Source organism: Ascidiella aspersa, chromosome 3 (genome assembly GCF_963924565.1).
Source record: "Ascidiella aspersa chromosome 3, kaAscAspe10.2, whole genome shotgun sequence".
Lineage (NCBI taxonomy): Eukaryota > Metazoa > Chordata > Ascidiacea > Phlebobranchia > Ascidiidae > Ascidiella > Ascidiella aspersa.
The window spans coordinates 15,072,489-15,088,604 of NC_139449.1; the positions used below are offsets into that span (position 1 = coordinate 15,072,489).

The 16,116-nt window shown below is 37.8% G+C and overlaps 1 protein-coding gene across 1 annotated transcript in view; it reads right to left on the reverse strand.

Annotated features, from left to right (window-relative positions):
* Nucleotides 1-1,706: 1,706 nt before the first annotated feature.
* Nucleotides 1,707-16,116, reverse strand: part of LOC146160355 (uncharacterized) — a 35,327-nt gene continuing 20,917 nt past the window's right edge. The window contains exons 14-16 of the mRNA XM_083384931.1: nucleotides 12,607-12,691; nucleotides 10,173-10,291; nucleotides 1,707-1,831 (exon numbers count right to left, since the gene is read on the reverse strand). Coding sequence (XP_083241057.1) covers nucleotides 1,707-1,831; nucleotides 10,173-10,291; nucleotides 12,607-12,691 — 329 coding nt within the window. The remainder of the gene's footprint in view (nucleotides 1,832-10,172; nucleotides 10,292-12,606; nucleotides 12,692-16,116) is intronic.

A 16,116-nucleotide genomic window follows, 5' to 3' on the forward strand; every position in this document is an offset into this window, starting at 1 on the left:
AGAACATCATAATGTTGGGCGCAGATTTTGCGTAACCGTAAAAATCAAATTGAAGTCATCACAAGCTGACCTAAATAATCGCCGTTTGTCAGCGTCAAGCCGTATTGTTACTTAATCCAGTCTTGCCCATAACAATCGTTCCCAGCAATACTAACTGAGTGTTCCGTTACTGACACACAGACTAACCTACAACATCGCTGGATATCTTACATTTCGATGTTACGCTAGGCGTTCTCGCGCGGTTCACAGTTAGTTTACACGTTCGATCAACTCTTTTTTTTTCATCTGTACAGATGCCTAAAAGTTTTTATTTGTACTAGGACTGTTTTCAATTTGCGATATTACAAATGTGCCATACACTGCATTATGCGTGCCTTTTTCTTTCGCTAATTCTGTCGGAAAACATGATAAACGATTTAGCTATGATTTGGGGCATGCCTCAATTATAACGTTCCAGCCATGAAATCTCTCTTCATCCAGCTTGAATGCACACATAGTACGTGTACATTGACTTCTTGTAGTGTAAAGCTCTAAAGTTGAAGTCATAAATGAAGGCAGACCTGTTGCAAATTTAAAACTTTTGCATCAGACGACTGGACAAAAAAAATAAAACGCAACTTTCAAAGATATTGATAAAAAAGGAGTAGATGTGTAGGCGTAGCCAGGGGGGCCATGGCCATCCAAAAATTTATAAATACTGTGCTCTTAATAATAATTTGTTTTGTAGCTTTTATGAGCAGCAGCCTACCACAACAGCCGATCAGAGGAATGCCACACCTTTAATTGTCATGCACTGTTACGTCATAAACGATGTAGTCATTATTACGTTTGCTATATTTATGTAGTTTTACTACTTTTTAGTCGTTTTGTTTTTGATCTCTGAATGTTTTTTTATTTTTTTATTAGTACCGATACTATGCCGTTTTTGTGGTTGTTAAAGAAAAACGTGACTTAAAAAAAATTGTGCCTCACCCTCTAGGAATCTCACCGCACGTCACTGGATATCACACTGCATCCAACGAAAAAAAATCCCGTTTGAAAAGTTAATTTGCTTAGTGTTTAAACCGCCGCAATAAACGCAATATTTTGCAAACTCTGTCCAAATGTTGCGAGGTTTTTACTCGATTAGGCTTGCTGTACGTTGTCTGTCCTAATGCCTCATGAAGAATGTTAAGGAAAACGCTGCAATAAACGCAATATTTTGCGAACTTAAGCTCTATTTACGTGAATAAATAAACTGCAAATGTTATTAAACATAAAAGTAGAAATTTTGCCATACAAAATTTTATTTTTACCAAGGCAATGTACTTCACTTCATTTTTACGGTCACGCAGGTTATTGCCCTACAAATGTTTGGGAACGATTTACCCTTACGTTAAGACAATGGTTCTCAAACTGGGGTCCGCGAGACAATTTTCTGGGACCGCGAAGCACCCAACAAAAAAATCAACACGACGCTCCAGAAGAACAAAAATTTTTGAGCAATAACATTTTCAGGCAACCTACTTTTCCAAAGCATGCTGATTAGTAGTTCATTTACGTTATTTCACGCTCGAAGTTGAGTTATCGATTGTGACGTCATAGTGTTGCATTGTGCTGGTGAGAATTACGTCTTACAGCTTGCTGCGCTGCCACAGTGGGCTGTACGGTCACGGTTTTAAAACTGTCCATGATTGCGCGACTCAAATAAAGCGATTCGTTAGAGGTTAAGCCGAGATGATAGCAAAGAAGCAAGTGCACCCGTCCCATTGATCGAGCAACACGTGAACAATTGGAGACACCTGAGGAAAGGCAGACTCGGCTTCAGCATCAAGCTGTCCAGATGGCTGGTCTAAGATGCAACGAAAAGTAAGAACAGCGTCAGACAAGGCAGAGATCACAACGTTAAAGGCAAGCTACAGTTCGATCCCGGCCCTTTACATCTCTGCACTGGAATTTGGCTGCATTCAATTATAATCCTGTGCATGACTACACTTCAGAGAGTGCTGTTTCGGTTGGCACTATGTCAAAGCTGTTTGGCATATGTGGCGCTAAAAAGTGGAAAGAGGGTTTTATGCCGACTTTTAAAGTGCATGGACAAATTTATCAAAGGATCGGATCACTACAACCGGTCCTTAATAGTGATCTAAGTTTTTTACAACCATACTTCGTTGAGGATTTGAACACACAGGCTCACAGTAGAAACGCAATCTCCTCAGGCACAAGGTTTTCCTTGATACTACAATTGCAAGAAATGGTCCACGAAAAGAATAGTTATGCAAGAAGTCATTCAGTGTAGACTTCCATGTTGTCATTGATGCAGACAAGAGGCCTTCTGACGAACGATCTCGACGTTTCAATGCACCAGAATGCAATAAGGTCGCTATAATTATGAGCGGAGAGTAAGCTGGCAAAAGGGACATCACACTAAAGCGTAGAGATAACACTCTCAAAAATATAAACGAGACACACAGATCGTACGATGCACTGCAATACCCTCTTCTTTATGTCAATGGGGAAGATGGATATAACTTTGGAATTCCGCAAGCCAACTCGCGTTCTAACAATCTGTGTCTTGCATGGCTTCTATTCTTTCATTTTATGATTCGGGATGCTTCCTTCATCCACCTTCATCGCAGTCAAAACCATTTTCATCAGTTTGCCGTAGATATGATCGCTAAAATGCAGTCTGAAAGGTTATGTTATATCAGAACTCACCAGAAGGAGCTTAGAGCAGATTCGTATGTACATTTAAGAGATTCTATTAACAACGATGTGGACGAAAACGAACTTGGCCAACTTTGTATACTTCCTTCAAGTTTAACTGGCAGCCCCCGATACATGCATGAACGGACACAGGACGTGATGACATATGTTCGTCATAACGTTTACTTGCAATCCCAAATGGCAAAAATTCAGCAGGAACTCCTTCCAGGCCAAAGTTACGTCCACCGGCATGATTTAACTGCGCGATAGTTTCACTTAAAACTCATAAAGATGATGTGTCTGATCACTAAGTGTCAAGTTCGGGCCAGTAAGGTGTCATATGTACACGATAGAATGGCAAAAACGAGGTTTGCCGCAAGCGCACATCCTTTAATGGTTGACAAATGCCATCTACGCCAATCAAGTTGATTCCATCATATCAGCGGAACTTCCGGATCCTGGCGTTGACAAACATTTTTTCAACTGCGTTAAAACTCAAATGGTTCACGGCCCCTGTGGTGCAATTAACCGGAATTCCCCTTGCATGAAAGACAGGAAATGTACGAAACGTTTTCCGCGAGCCTTTGTTCAAGAAACCCAAACAGGCGAAGACAGCTACCCTTCTTATAGAGCACCAGAGTATGGAGGATTTCAAACGCTGGTTCGGGACCATGAGATAGACAACAGGTGGATCGTTCCCTACCGCCCACTTCTGCTTAAAATTTTCAATACGCATATTAATGTAAAGTTTTGCAATTCAATTAAGTCTATTAAATACGTTTGCGAATACGTCAAAAAGGGCTCTGACGCTGCCATGTTTTCCCTCGCACAGCAACACCACCGCGATGAAGTTACTCAGTTTCAACAGGGTCAATACATTAGCAGCAACGAGGCTTTTTGGCGTATTTTTTGCTTTCCCATCCATCAAAGATATCCAACAATTCAGCAGCTTGCAGTTCACCTCGAAAATGGTCAACGTGTTTATTTCACCTCAAACAATGTTGCGTACCAAGCTGGAAATCCAAGAGAAACCACACTTACAGTGTTTTTTAAGCTGTGTAAAGATGATTCATTTGCAAAAACATTATTCTATCACGAGGTCCCTTCGTATTATACATGGAGCAGCAAGCAATGGAGGCGTAGAAAGAAAGGTACCCCTGTCGACGGCCAGCCAGATATCAGATTTGACAGTGCTATAGGAAGAGTGTACACAATTCACCCAAGTCAGCATGAATGTTTTGATTTGAGAATGCTTCTTCACGAAGTGCGAGGTCCATGTTCGTTTGAAGATCTTCGGACAGTAGATGGCGAAGTATGCACCACATACAGAGAAACGTGTTACAGACTAGATTTGTTAGAGAATGATGCCCATTGGGATGCCACGTTGTCTGATACTTCTGTAAACCAGTGAGCAAAGAGTCTTAGGGCTCTTTTTGCCATTATTTTAAGGTGTTGTGAACCTGCAAGCCCACATCAGCTTTGGAAAAAGTTCCGTGACAACTTTGCGGAAGATTTTTAGCATCGCGCCCAACAACATCAGCCAGATTTAAAACTTGGTTACTCTGAGGAAATGTATAACGCAGCCCTTATAGATATAGACAACAAGCTAAAGGATTCGAACGGCCAGGAGCTTCAAACGTATGGCCTTCCTCAACCTAAACGTACATTTGGCTACATTTTATCTGCAGAAATCATACGAGAAACTTCCCCGACGCCGAAACCTTAGCAAGATATGTGAATCAAAATGAACCAAAGCTCACATCAGATCAAAGATTAGTAAATGCTTCGATTTTGGATAAAGGTAAACAGAAACAAGGTGGTACCTAAACGAACATTTGGCTTTATATTATATATTTTATATTTTGTTTTTTATTTCAAATATGGCGTAGATTTTGGGAATGATCGAAACATATTTGATAAATAGAATTTACGTAGATAATGCGTATGGCCATTTTATTACATTTTGACCAGCTTACGTGTTTGAAAAGCAAATATTATCATTCTCTTAAAGGCTTAAAATGGTTTAACGCCTATGGTTTGCTATACTTTTGCAAACTTTTATTCGTTAATTTTTTACCATAGCTTGGTCCGAGCAATCACTGTTAAAACAGGCTTTAAATCTGTAGTTTCAAACAATATGAAAAACACTATTATGTGCTCAATACGCTTTTAATCGAAAGTTTTGCTAGTTGTTTAGGCCTGATGTTGGTATGCTGGTTGGAGCAACATGCACAACAGGTGCTAACAGAGAGGCGTAGACTGTCTCAAGATTTCGCATTTAAATTTGTGGCGGTAAATACACCCTATTGACACTTGATTATTAGGCGAAGCTTACCACGAAGTAATTGGTCGCCCCAAAACCGATATTCTGCTGTGAACATCCCTACTCGCAATGCTTTCCTGCGTTAATTGTACGGTGGGTGAAACTTTATTCACGGCCTTACCTCTTGGTGTATTACCACAACAGTACAATGAAATACGATTTTGTTGAAAATACGAATATTTGAAAAAATCGTATTTGGAGAATATTTGCTATTTGCACCTGTATAGTATGTTACTCCAATGCAACATATCAACACACAATTTTAAGTTGTGTAGGCCTGGTGTTACTATGTTGGATTGGAGTTGCCACCAGATTTCGCATTTAAATTTGCGGCGGTAAAATAAGGTGTTTCTTAAGAGCCTTAAGTAATTTTACTAAAGAGAAGCCTCTTTTCAAAATGCAAGTCGCACGCGCCCAGTTTTATGTGAGCCACTTCGCACAATGAAAGTGTCACGCGCGGGACAATAAAGCGCAGCAGGCGTCTAGTCGCTTCTTCACTTCACAAGCTGGACAAAGCAAGCGAATAGGAACGAATTCTGTATGAAAGTTTTCTGCTCCTAGATGGCAGTCGTTAGCTACAGAGAGCTAAAACGCAATATTTCAGGTTTATGCCCCCAAGCAAAGGCCCCTGGGGTTGCAGCCTTATAAAGTTCTACAAAGCACCTACATACCACTCTACGCCATGTCTGAAAATTTGAAAGTTCTACGATGTATACTTTTTCTATAAAGCTTCGGACAAAAATTGGTCTAAAACATGCCATAGCAAACCATCGCAAACCATAGCAAACCATAGCAAACCAAAAAAGAATAGCAGCAAAAACAAGATATGTCCCGAAAATAAATTTTCGGCCCATATAATAACAAGCTCGTTAGCTTATTTGTTTTATAGCGTCAGAGTATGACGTCATATTGCGTGTATTTGAGATCCCATTTTTGATCCCGCCACAAATTATTGTAATATGTATAGTTTAGGGTTTAATCAAAGAATTATAAGTCACCAACGATCAGCAAGCATACTGCAATTGCTTGATTATGATTACATTTTTTCCGGTTACACTATTAAATAAACCAGATTACTATCGCTTATCAAGTTCGAATCCAGGGGGTGACAAAAAACGCCTAATTTTTGTGATGTATTAGACCGGTTTGAAAGTCGCACTACGTCCTATATGGGACATTTTAAACTGGCTGTTTTGCGAACTTATAAGTTACATTTTCTTTTTGTTTTCCGTTTTTAAATGAGCAAAACATAAAAATACAGCCCAATATAAATTACTATTTCTTCCACTTCAAAGTAAATAAACGATAAAATATGCCACGCTTCTGGAAAGTATCGTTTTACAGCAGTGGTTCTCAACCGGGGTGCCCTGGCGCTCTATAGGGTGCCATTTTTGACGCTCAAGAGTGCAAAAAGATATTTCAAATTCTTTAGGATTTAAATTTTTGCTCTATTAGTAAGCCACTTAAAACAATTTTTTGTGTAGAATAAAAATTCCAAAAATGGGTTTTGTCAACCTTATTGCAAGGGTTCTGTTGCAATCTCGTTTATAGTAACGTTACAATTAACCACCCAGCAAAAATACGAGCAAGGGTGTCGAGAACTATTTAAAATTTCCGTAGTGTGCAGCAAGCCAAAAAAGGTTGCGAAACACTGTTTTACAGGTTTTCAATATGACTAAAAGCTGACGCTCTCCGTGATGCAATTTTAGCCAAATTAATCTAGTTAAAAAAATGCTACGCTTATAAATGCAGTAAGCTTCTTCTAAATTGAAATTTTGTCAAATACAAAATTTGTTTCGCGCTTCGCGCGCACCTTTTAGCCAGTCTCGTTATCACTCGATTCCATTTGCGCACAAGTTCAACGATAGTAGCAAGTTTGTGGACCTTATATGTCCTTCGACGTTACTTTTTGACGATGCTTTGCGGCGTCATCATTAAACTTTTCATACCCCGACCAAACGAAAATATAGCTTGCTTTATGTGGCCCGCCAAGAGTATGCACAAAATATTGTGGCCCACGATGCTGTCAACCTTGGACCACCCTGGTCTAAGCAATGCTTGTCGCACCCCAGTGTTATATCTTAATTGACATTTCGTTAAGCCTTCATAGTTCTTGGATTGGGGATTGGACTTAGAACCAGTTCCTTTCGAGACTCACAAGTAGTTCCTATTGGGACTCACCAAAGTAACTTACAGACTGACTAGTCACTAGTTTTGGTGTATTTTAACTGGGCCCACACAACGTCTTCTTAGCTATCGACTTGTGCTGAATGGCATCTGCTATATGCTAACTTGTTTTGCCGATCTATAGTTTAATACTGGTTGTTCGTTCATCAACTAATACAATTCTAATAACCTGAGCGTCTGTGGCGGCTCGCGAATTAGATACGCACCTTGAAGTTGGAGTCAGAACGGAAGTGTCAATTAGAACGCTCTCCTGATGAATAAACCATTATAAGTTCAACAACCTAAGCCCGCGCCCCACAAAACTCACGGCTTAGATAAATTGAAAATCTTCGCTGAAAATTCACTAAAGATTACAAAAAGTGTAAGATAGAATTAATAACACTTGACCCACCCTAACCCAAACACTAACCTAAATAATGTGCGTTAATGTAATAATTATTTGAATGTTGGTGAATAAGCCCAAACTCGGGTGGGCATAAGATAGTTTCTCGTCTATGGTACCATAGGATTGTTACGTCACAAATTGGGGTATTGGGACCTAAAGCGTTTATGTAATTATGCACTAATTGTCGTAGACCTTTTTTTTACTTAGAACTGCTCGAATTTTTGACGGATCGGGTTTGATTTGAGAAACTGAAAAGCTCTAATTTTAACTAGCTTAAATTTGTCTTAGTCTGGATAGAGGCATTATAAAATACAAACTGGAACTAGATTACCGTTTCTGTGTGACACAAAGTTCCACAAAGTTTTAGGCAATGGATATCGCGAGACGCGAATTAAGTAGGCCGAATTGGTTGCCCGAAAAAACGCTGTGACTGCACTACAATGCTACATTTAAAGCAAGGGTTCTCAACCTGTGGGTCATGGCCCACTGACTTTTTGAAGGGAGCCATGAAAAAATTTAAAAAACAATATGTTTTTTTTTAGTTTATTATTTACAAGTCTACTACACTATAAAAAAAGAAACAAATTAAATATAATGAACTCTTGTAGCCGCAAGAGGAGACGGCAACTCGATTGAGCTTTGAGAAAGATAGTTTTACGATAATTTGGGCAAAACTTAGCAATGCGTACCCTTAGCTTAATAAAATTGTAATGTCATTGCTGTTGCCTTTCCCATCAACATATCGTTGTGAACATGGGTTTTCAACAATGCTACTTCTGAAGACAACGCAGCGCAGTGTCTTGGATATTCAATATGACATGCCACCGGCTCTTTCCACCACTAAACCAGCGATTAAGACATTGTCAGAGCAAAAACAAGCTCAACCATTATATTAACTGAATATGTAATAACTATGGCGATTATTTTTTGCCTTGTCAAAATTTTTATGTTAGTTCAAAATTTGTCAAAATTATTGCAAGTCAAAATTGAATAAAATGCACATAAATTGTTTAAAAAATTAAAAAATCAGTTTTTTAAATCGTAGTTCAGTTAAAATTTTATTTAACAAATTTAGTTTTGCATTATACTCAACGACATTTTAACTGTATTAGCCTGTATCTTCATCAGAGCAATATACGGTATACGCGAACCGGCATAATTAACCCCCAGGCCTAATTTATTGCAATAGGTTCAGCTCGAATTTTGTTTTTGCTTTGTATGGTTGTTATCTCTGATTTGGACAAATGAATCGACCAATATTTGCTGTCTTCGCTTGTGATTTGCAATTTCCCATTTTCTATTTCGATAATATGCTCTGTCTTTGTTAATTTTCTGCAAATAATTTTACCTAGTATTTCAACTGTTTTACACAGCATTTTTCTAAAATAAACAGCGTCTTGTTTTGCATAAACCCGAAAAAAAAAACTGATTTGTGTTCCACTGGAAGTCAGTAAGACATCAAAAGCGTGTTGTTGACAACACTAAGACACTAATGCAGTACTTCAAACAGCAATATGGTATTTAAATTAATGTATTTTTAATAGGTCAAAAAATATATTTTTAGGTCAAAATTTTATTTTTTAGGTCAAAAAATAATCGCCCTAGTAATAACTAATTAATGTATTATCATGTTTATTGCATGTTCTATTTATATCCTTTTATCATTCTAACTACCGGTTACTGTATAAACCAATAATTTAATTAAAATGTCGTTCCTTATTTTTTTTAAAAGGTTGAAAAAATAGGGGGCCATTGATTTCTCAAAATTTTCAAAGGGGGCCACGGTGTAAAAAAGTTTGGGAACCCCGGATTACAGCAAGCACTATAAATGTGTCCGCTGAACAACACGCCTTTATCTAAACTTGCCACTCACTTATGTAGGCCTACAATTAGCCGCAACTGCAGGGCTAAACGAAGTTTTATAGCCTACCTAACTTTATGACGTTGGGTATAAAACTTAGTTACCGTCCACTACACTACTACAGCACTACCATCGGCGGTAAAACATTAAATTATATCGGTTCCAATTTACCCGAATTAAACGGAAGAATTGGATGCCATTCCCATTTGGATTCGATATTATAATTTAAACATCCTCAACTAGAAAAACGACTTTTGCCGAAAGCGACGAAGTTATCACCGCCGTACTGTATACGTAAATTGAACGACTACTAGTATGGCTTTTCTGATGGATGATGAATGGATGAAAGTGGTGATAAACTCAAAATCACCCGCTAGTCATATGAAAAAATTCGTCATCGATGAAAATTCTGTCGTCATTTGCCCGTTAAGAGAGTCCTAAATCGCACATTTGAAATGAATCATACAGCAGTTACCAGGAAAATTTGTCACAGTTTTAAAGCATATGCATCTTTTGTTTAAAATCTTTTATTTTAACTAAGCAACAACTATAGTGTTAAACTGACAGCAAAGTACAACAAAGGCAAAAAATGTTTTACTTTACAACTTGAAACGTATGAATTACGGTAACACAGGCAAAAACAGAAACGTTGTCCAATTTGGCAAATTAGGGACTATAATAAGTCGTGCCGTAATAGTTTATTTCCCGGTTGCTTTTGATAGCAAGCATACTACGCTCAATGATCATGGAAAAGAGTGCAACGAGCTGAAGAGTAAAAATAAAGTACATGAATGCGGCGAGTACACAACTCAAAGAAGCAGCATGCATCCGCCCACCTCCACCTTCCACTCTGCATAAGTAAATGACACAGCTCTATCGTGGTTTACATTCTGTCAATATTTGGTTATAAATAAATTCGAGCAATACAATTTTTGGAATAACATCATCGTTAGAGTTAGACCAAAATTTCAGTAATTACATAGTCGGGCTAAGGTCTAAAAAGGAATCAACCTAGTTACCTAAATATGTAAGTATAAGACTTGGACGGCAAGAATAAGAGCTAAACAAGGTAAAAACTTTACCCTTAACTTTATAACATAAACCTTAATTATCTCAATCCTAACCCATATTTTAACCCCACCCATTACTGATCCCTAACCCAAAACTTGGGCAAGAAGTTTGGTGCCAGCACAGCAGTGCTCAAACGTATTTAGGTCATTTAGATTTTACTCTAAAGCAGTGGTTCTTAACCTTTTTTCAGCCGCGCCCCCCTTTGGTAATTTTCTCATGCCTTGCGCCACCATATGAAAATATTTCGACATTCGGCAATTAAATAGCACTGAGAAAACAGGAAAATAGTGAAGGGTGTTGTTGATCGCGCGAAGCACGAAAAATTTTGAGTTTTATTTGGTCGAATTGGCTAAACTGCATCCGAAGAGGCGTTTCGCATTGGGCACTCAACAAATTGCGCGAGCTCGACACATTGATTTTATCGAGCTGATTTTGACAAACGTGTTGCGAGGGCATTTACTCCACAGTTGTAAGAGTCATGATGTCGAGCGCAAAAAATGTCAAGCGCAAATATTAAACATTGCGTTATCGTGTTTCAAAAGATGTAACGACACACAATACAACGGCAATATTGCAAAAACAATACAGTTTCGCGCAAAAAAAGTTCGACTCCCCCTGTTGCTATAGCCTGTTATCATATATAAAATATGGATGAAAAATAGTCCGAAAAGGCGATAGCTTTTATCGTTTATCTATAAGTTAATTTAATAGGGCGGTGATACCGTGGATTTTCTAAAAGGGAATTAGAAGATTCGCAGGCAGCGCGAAAATTTTTGCAGTTTTAATGTTAAAGTTGGCAAAAACAGAGTTTGTATGTAGGAATTAAGCCTAACCCAAACGAAACCATTAAAATCACTGCAAAAAGTTAAAATATTGAAGTCGGCTCGCGCCCCCCTAGGGGGGCGCGCCCCCCGGTTAAGAACCGCTGCTCTAAAGGTTTCAGTCTGTCGTTAATATTACTGTTTATACTTGGTTTTAATATCTCGTTTAGCATATTTGGTAGACAGTTGGATCTAATTCTGTCTCCCGTAAGCATATTTACAGTGTAGGCTCTCATGGCATCTATTACAATATTACAAATAGGAACACTTTATTTCGCCAATCAATTATCTAATCGGAGAGCCGCTGTTTGTTTTAATATAATCAACTGCGTCAGTTTTGTCCTTTACAAGGGTCACTTTAATTAGTCGGTACATAACCACAGGGGGTCAGTTATAAATTAACAGAAAACTTCTGTTTAAAATTGTTGGATTTTGTACTCTATTTACTGGCCTATATAATTTTTATAGGCCTGACGCGAAATTTCTTTGTTAGTTGTCCCATATAGCGAGACAAAGGTTTTTCATGCTAGAATCCCACATGTATATTATTGGAAAGTTAGTATTGTGAATGACCAAGAAAAAGCGTGTTATGTGCAAGATTCGAGGTATTTTAAGATTTCTCATAAAAAGAAAAGTATCTTGTTGAATAAATTTGTAGAACAAAAATGAAAATAATTTCAACAATTATTTCGTGTTAATAGAGTCCCTTCCTTTTGTATAAAGAACACCAAAGGTGTATAGTTAGAACGCGTAAATCGAGTGGCAGTGGAAATTAAATGCCAACATTGGTGTACGTTTTCGTGTTGGTTCCACTGGCTATTGGACAGCATATTAAAAAAAATCAGTATAAAACCTCTCCAGAGTCACCGAGGCCGAACTGACAAGGTCTCGCAATGAGCAGTAACTGTTTTAGATCACATTCATAAAACCAGAAGTAATACCTCAGCAGAAAAAATCCATCTAAGTAGACTAACTCAAACTTTGTAGTTACGAATAAGGATAAAAACAACCTAAATTTGGCTGTTTCCCTAAAAAAATTGTACGATGTGTGTATTCGGAACAACATGCTAAATCATTGTGTTGTACAACTAAACAACAAAAACGCTAACAAATAAACTAACTTTGGTAAAACGAATTTCTAAAAAAAAAACTCTATTTACAACTCGAGTGCATTTTTGTCTTTGCTCCCTTAGGTGATCGTAAGGGTTTGTTTGGAGGGTCGAAGTGTATAATAATCTGCCAAAGTTAACCATAAAAAAAATGTTCAACTTACGATTTGGGGGAGCCAGAAGAGAAAAACTTGTTGGCGTCCAGTTGAAAAAAACTCACAAAAGCAATCTCGGACAGTTGAATCAGGGCTAGGACCAAAAATGCAAATAGTTTAAACTTGGTTCCTTTGAAAGGTAGTTGAAACGATCTTCGACCAAAAGCTGGATTTCTGCTGTGGTACGAAGGAGTATTTGTGAGTGGTACAGAATCGTATATCGGATGGCGTTGCATGTAGGGGCGATTTGGTGAAAATGCGGAAGGAAGTGGAGTGGAATTTAGATCTGTAAACAACATCAAATACAAACGGTATTTAAAGATTCCGCAAACACTTTTGTATATGTCAAAAAAGACAAAAAGTTCTTGTTTCAAACAGTAGTTGTCGTTTATCTCGTTTTAAGCAAACAAAACCAACCATATTGGTTTAATACCACGACTTTGACCTATACGTTTTTAATTTATCTATTGGATTACCTGAAGTGTTTTTTTCACAATATTTTTGTCCTAGCGAACCTATTAATAGTTTTTAGTAAGTAACACGACCTCAAATCTTGGTGGATAAAAAAGTGCCCAAATTAGTTTTATTTTATCTACGTACGACCAAAAAAGTGCCCAAAATAGTTTTATTCGAGTTACGTACGGACAAAAAAAATTCCTAAATTAGTTTTATTTGAGCTACGTACGGAGAAAAAAGTGCCAAAATTAGTTTCATCCAAGCTACGAACGACCAAAAAAGTGCCCAAGTTTGTTACGTACGGACAAAAAAGTGCCCAAATTAGTTTTATTTGAGCTACGTACGGACAAAAAAAAATTCCTAAATTAGTTTATTTGAGCTACGTACGGAGAAAAAAGTGCCAAAATTAGTTTCATCCAAGCTACGAACGACCAAAAAAGTGCCCAAGTTTGTTACGTACGGACAAAAAAGTGCCAAAATTAGTTTTATTTGAGCTACGTACGGACCAAAAAAAATTCCTAAATTAGTTTTATTTGAGCTACGTACGGACAAAAAAGTGTCCAAATTAGTTTTATTCGAGCTACGTACGGAACAAAAAGTGACAAAATTTGTTTGATTTGAGCTACGTACGGAGAAAAGACTGCCAAAACTAGTTTTTTTCAAGCTACGAACGACCAAAAAAGTGCCCAAGTTTGTTACGTACGGACAAAAACTGCCCAAATTAGTTTTATTCGAGCTACGTACGGAACAAAAAGCGCGGCTGAAAAAAGGATAAGAACCACTGGTCTATAGCAGGGGTTCTTAACCTTTTTTGTATGTTTTACCCCTTTAACAAAGATGAATATCAGATTTACCCCCCATTATATAAAATAATTCTCATCTATTAGAAAAAGGAAAGTAACAAATTACATCAGGTATAATCAATGCGGCGGGTTCCCTTGCGTTTGGCAACAGTTGTTGTCAAAACATTTCAGTTTGGTCTATTTTTTTCATTTCAGACTGGACAGTTTTGCCTAAAAAACGCCAGATTTTGCTCATCATAATTGGATGATAATTTGCGGTGCCTTTTTAAAGGAGCCGGTTTCATGGTACTGTTTAAAAATGTTTCCACGCACGAGACACACTGAGGAACTTAAAGACCATTCTCAATAAAATATGTAAATCTAAAATTAAAATAATTTTTCCGGTACTTTCTTTTCTTTTGGGACACGCCATTTTTAAGATTACATTTTTTGTTACTTTTACAGACTATAATAATCAGTCAATGAGTTCTTTAAAGCCTTAAACATTGGACTAAAAAGATCAACAATAAACTAACTTGGCCAGTTAAGCCGTACCCAGTGACAAAATTAGGCAATCACATGCTTAACCAGCACTGAAATTTCAAAAGGTGTATCGGAACTTTCAAAACTGCTCGCAGACACGTTCTCCAGTAAAACAAGTGCTAGAATGCAGCAGAACGGGCACCTACTTCGCCGGGGAATGTATTCATAATGACAAGTAAAAAATGTTTTTAGCGATAAGCCTCTTTGCCTGTTTGTGTTTCTAAGTGTATATGCTTTCTAATTTGGCCTGTGGAATGCAACCTCAGAAAACGCAGATGTTTTACTAGAAATTAACAGCATTTGTTATGATGTTACAAATAAGGGACGATCTTAAACATCTCCGTCTACTGTCTACGTTTGACACACTTGTACATGTAACTTGGTGTGGTTTTAGAAGAAGTGCGACATTTGCTGCGCTAAATCAAAAAACACAAATTTTGTGAAATGTACGTTAACTGATATAGCAGGTCTTTAAGAGCTAAAAACAGCAATTTTTATACCTTATTGTAAAGAAAACTAAATACACAAATCGTACTAAAACATTACGAATATGGTGAGTTATGTGGCGACCCCCCAAAAATGTTAGGCGATCTCACTTGGGGTCGCGACCCACAGGTTGGTGGGGGAGACCACCGCCTTAATCTATGCCGTGACTGCCGAAGAACCTGATTTAATCAAACAGTAAATGACGTATTAATGAAGTAACTGAAAGATAAGGATATTGTCAAGAAACTAAAAAAATGATCAATTAGCGAAGCATAACGTTATCGATACAAGGCGGTAAAAAATCAATAGGGTACTATAGGCTAGCTTAAAAAAAGCAGTTCTAGGAAACTGTGCTACCAATACCTACAGCTTGCAATATTTTTTTGTCTCGTCAGCTGATGTGGATATTTTGATTTATAGCTAATTTAACCCCTAAAGTGAGGAAATTTACCCCCAGGGGAAAAAAGGCTGGTCTATAGGCTCATTTAAAGACGAATTTGGGCTTAGTTTGTCTGAATAAGATACATTTGACAGGGATCTAAGTTGTGCATAGAGGTTAGACACCAGGCCATGGTTCTCAGTAACTTGAATTGTTTTGCGATACGCTCGAATCTTTCGTTTTACAACTTTCTTTTCTCCTAACTTAGAGATATAGTTTAGCTCAAGGCATCTGTGTTTAGCACTTTGTGTTGACTGTCCGAAGATGACATTTAGGCTCGTTGTTTTGGTGAAACAGTGTAGAATGCAAAATTTTAATACACCCCCAAAAAGCAATGTCGCGTGTTGTGTCAACTAAAGGAGTAGCTTGAATTTATGTCAATATAAACAGGAAAGACGCGAGGGCGAAATCATGTTTTAATTAAAGTTGTCAACTTAAGAAGAATGCGCAACCCGTTTAAAAGTAAAAATGGTTACCGCTGCACTACGCACGATAATTACCTTGACCATTGGGCGGTTACACCGCGCTATACGCTCGACTAAGTCCGCCACACAAACTACCAAGCAATATCGCGTCTCAAGCGAGCGCGATAGTGCAAACAAAGAGAGTAGTTTTTATGTCTGGGAGAAATTAATTAGAGTATTGCTCTCCCGCGCATATTGCTCCGTCACTCCATTGCAACGAAAACATCCGTCCAAAATATACAAACTAGTTATTAGTGAAAAAGCGCGGCGGATATTACCAGACTAAAAAATTGAAGACCAAAAAAAAGGTCTTCCAAGTATCCAATTTGGGCACTCTTTTGGTGGAAAT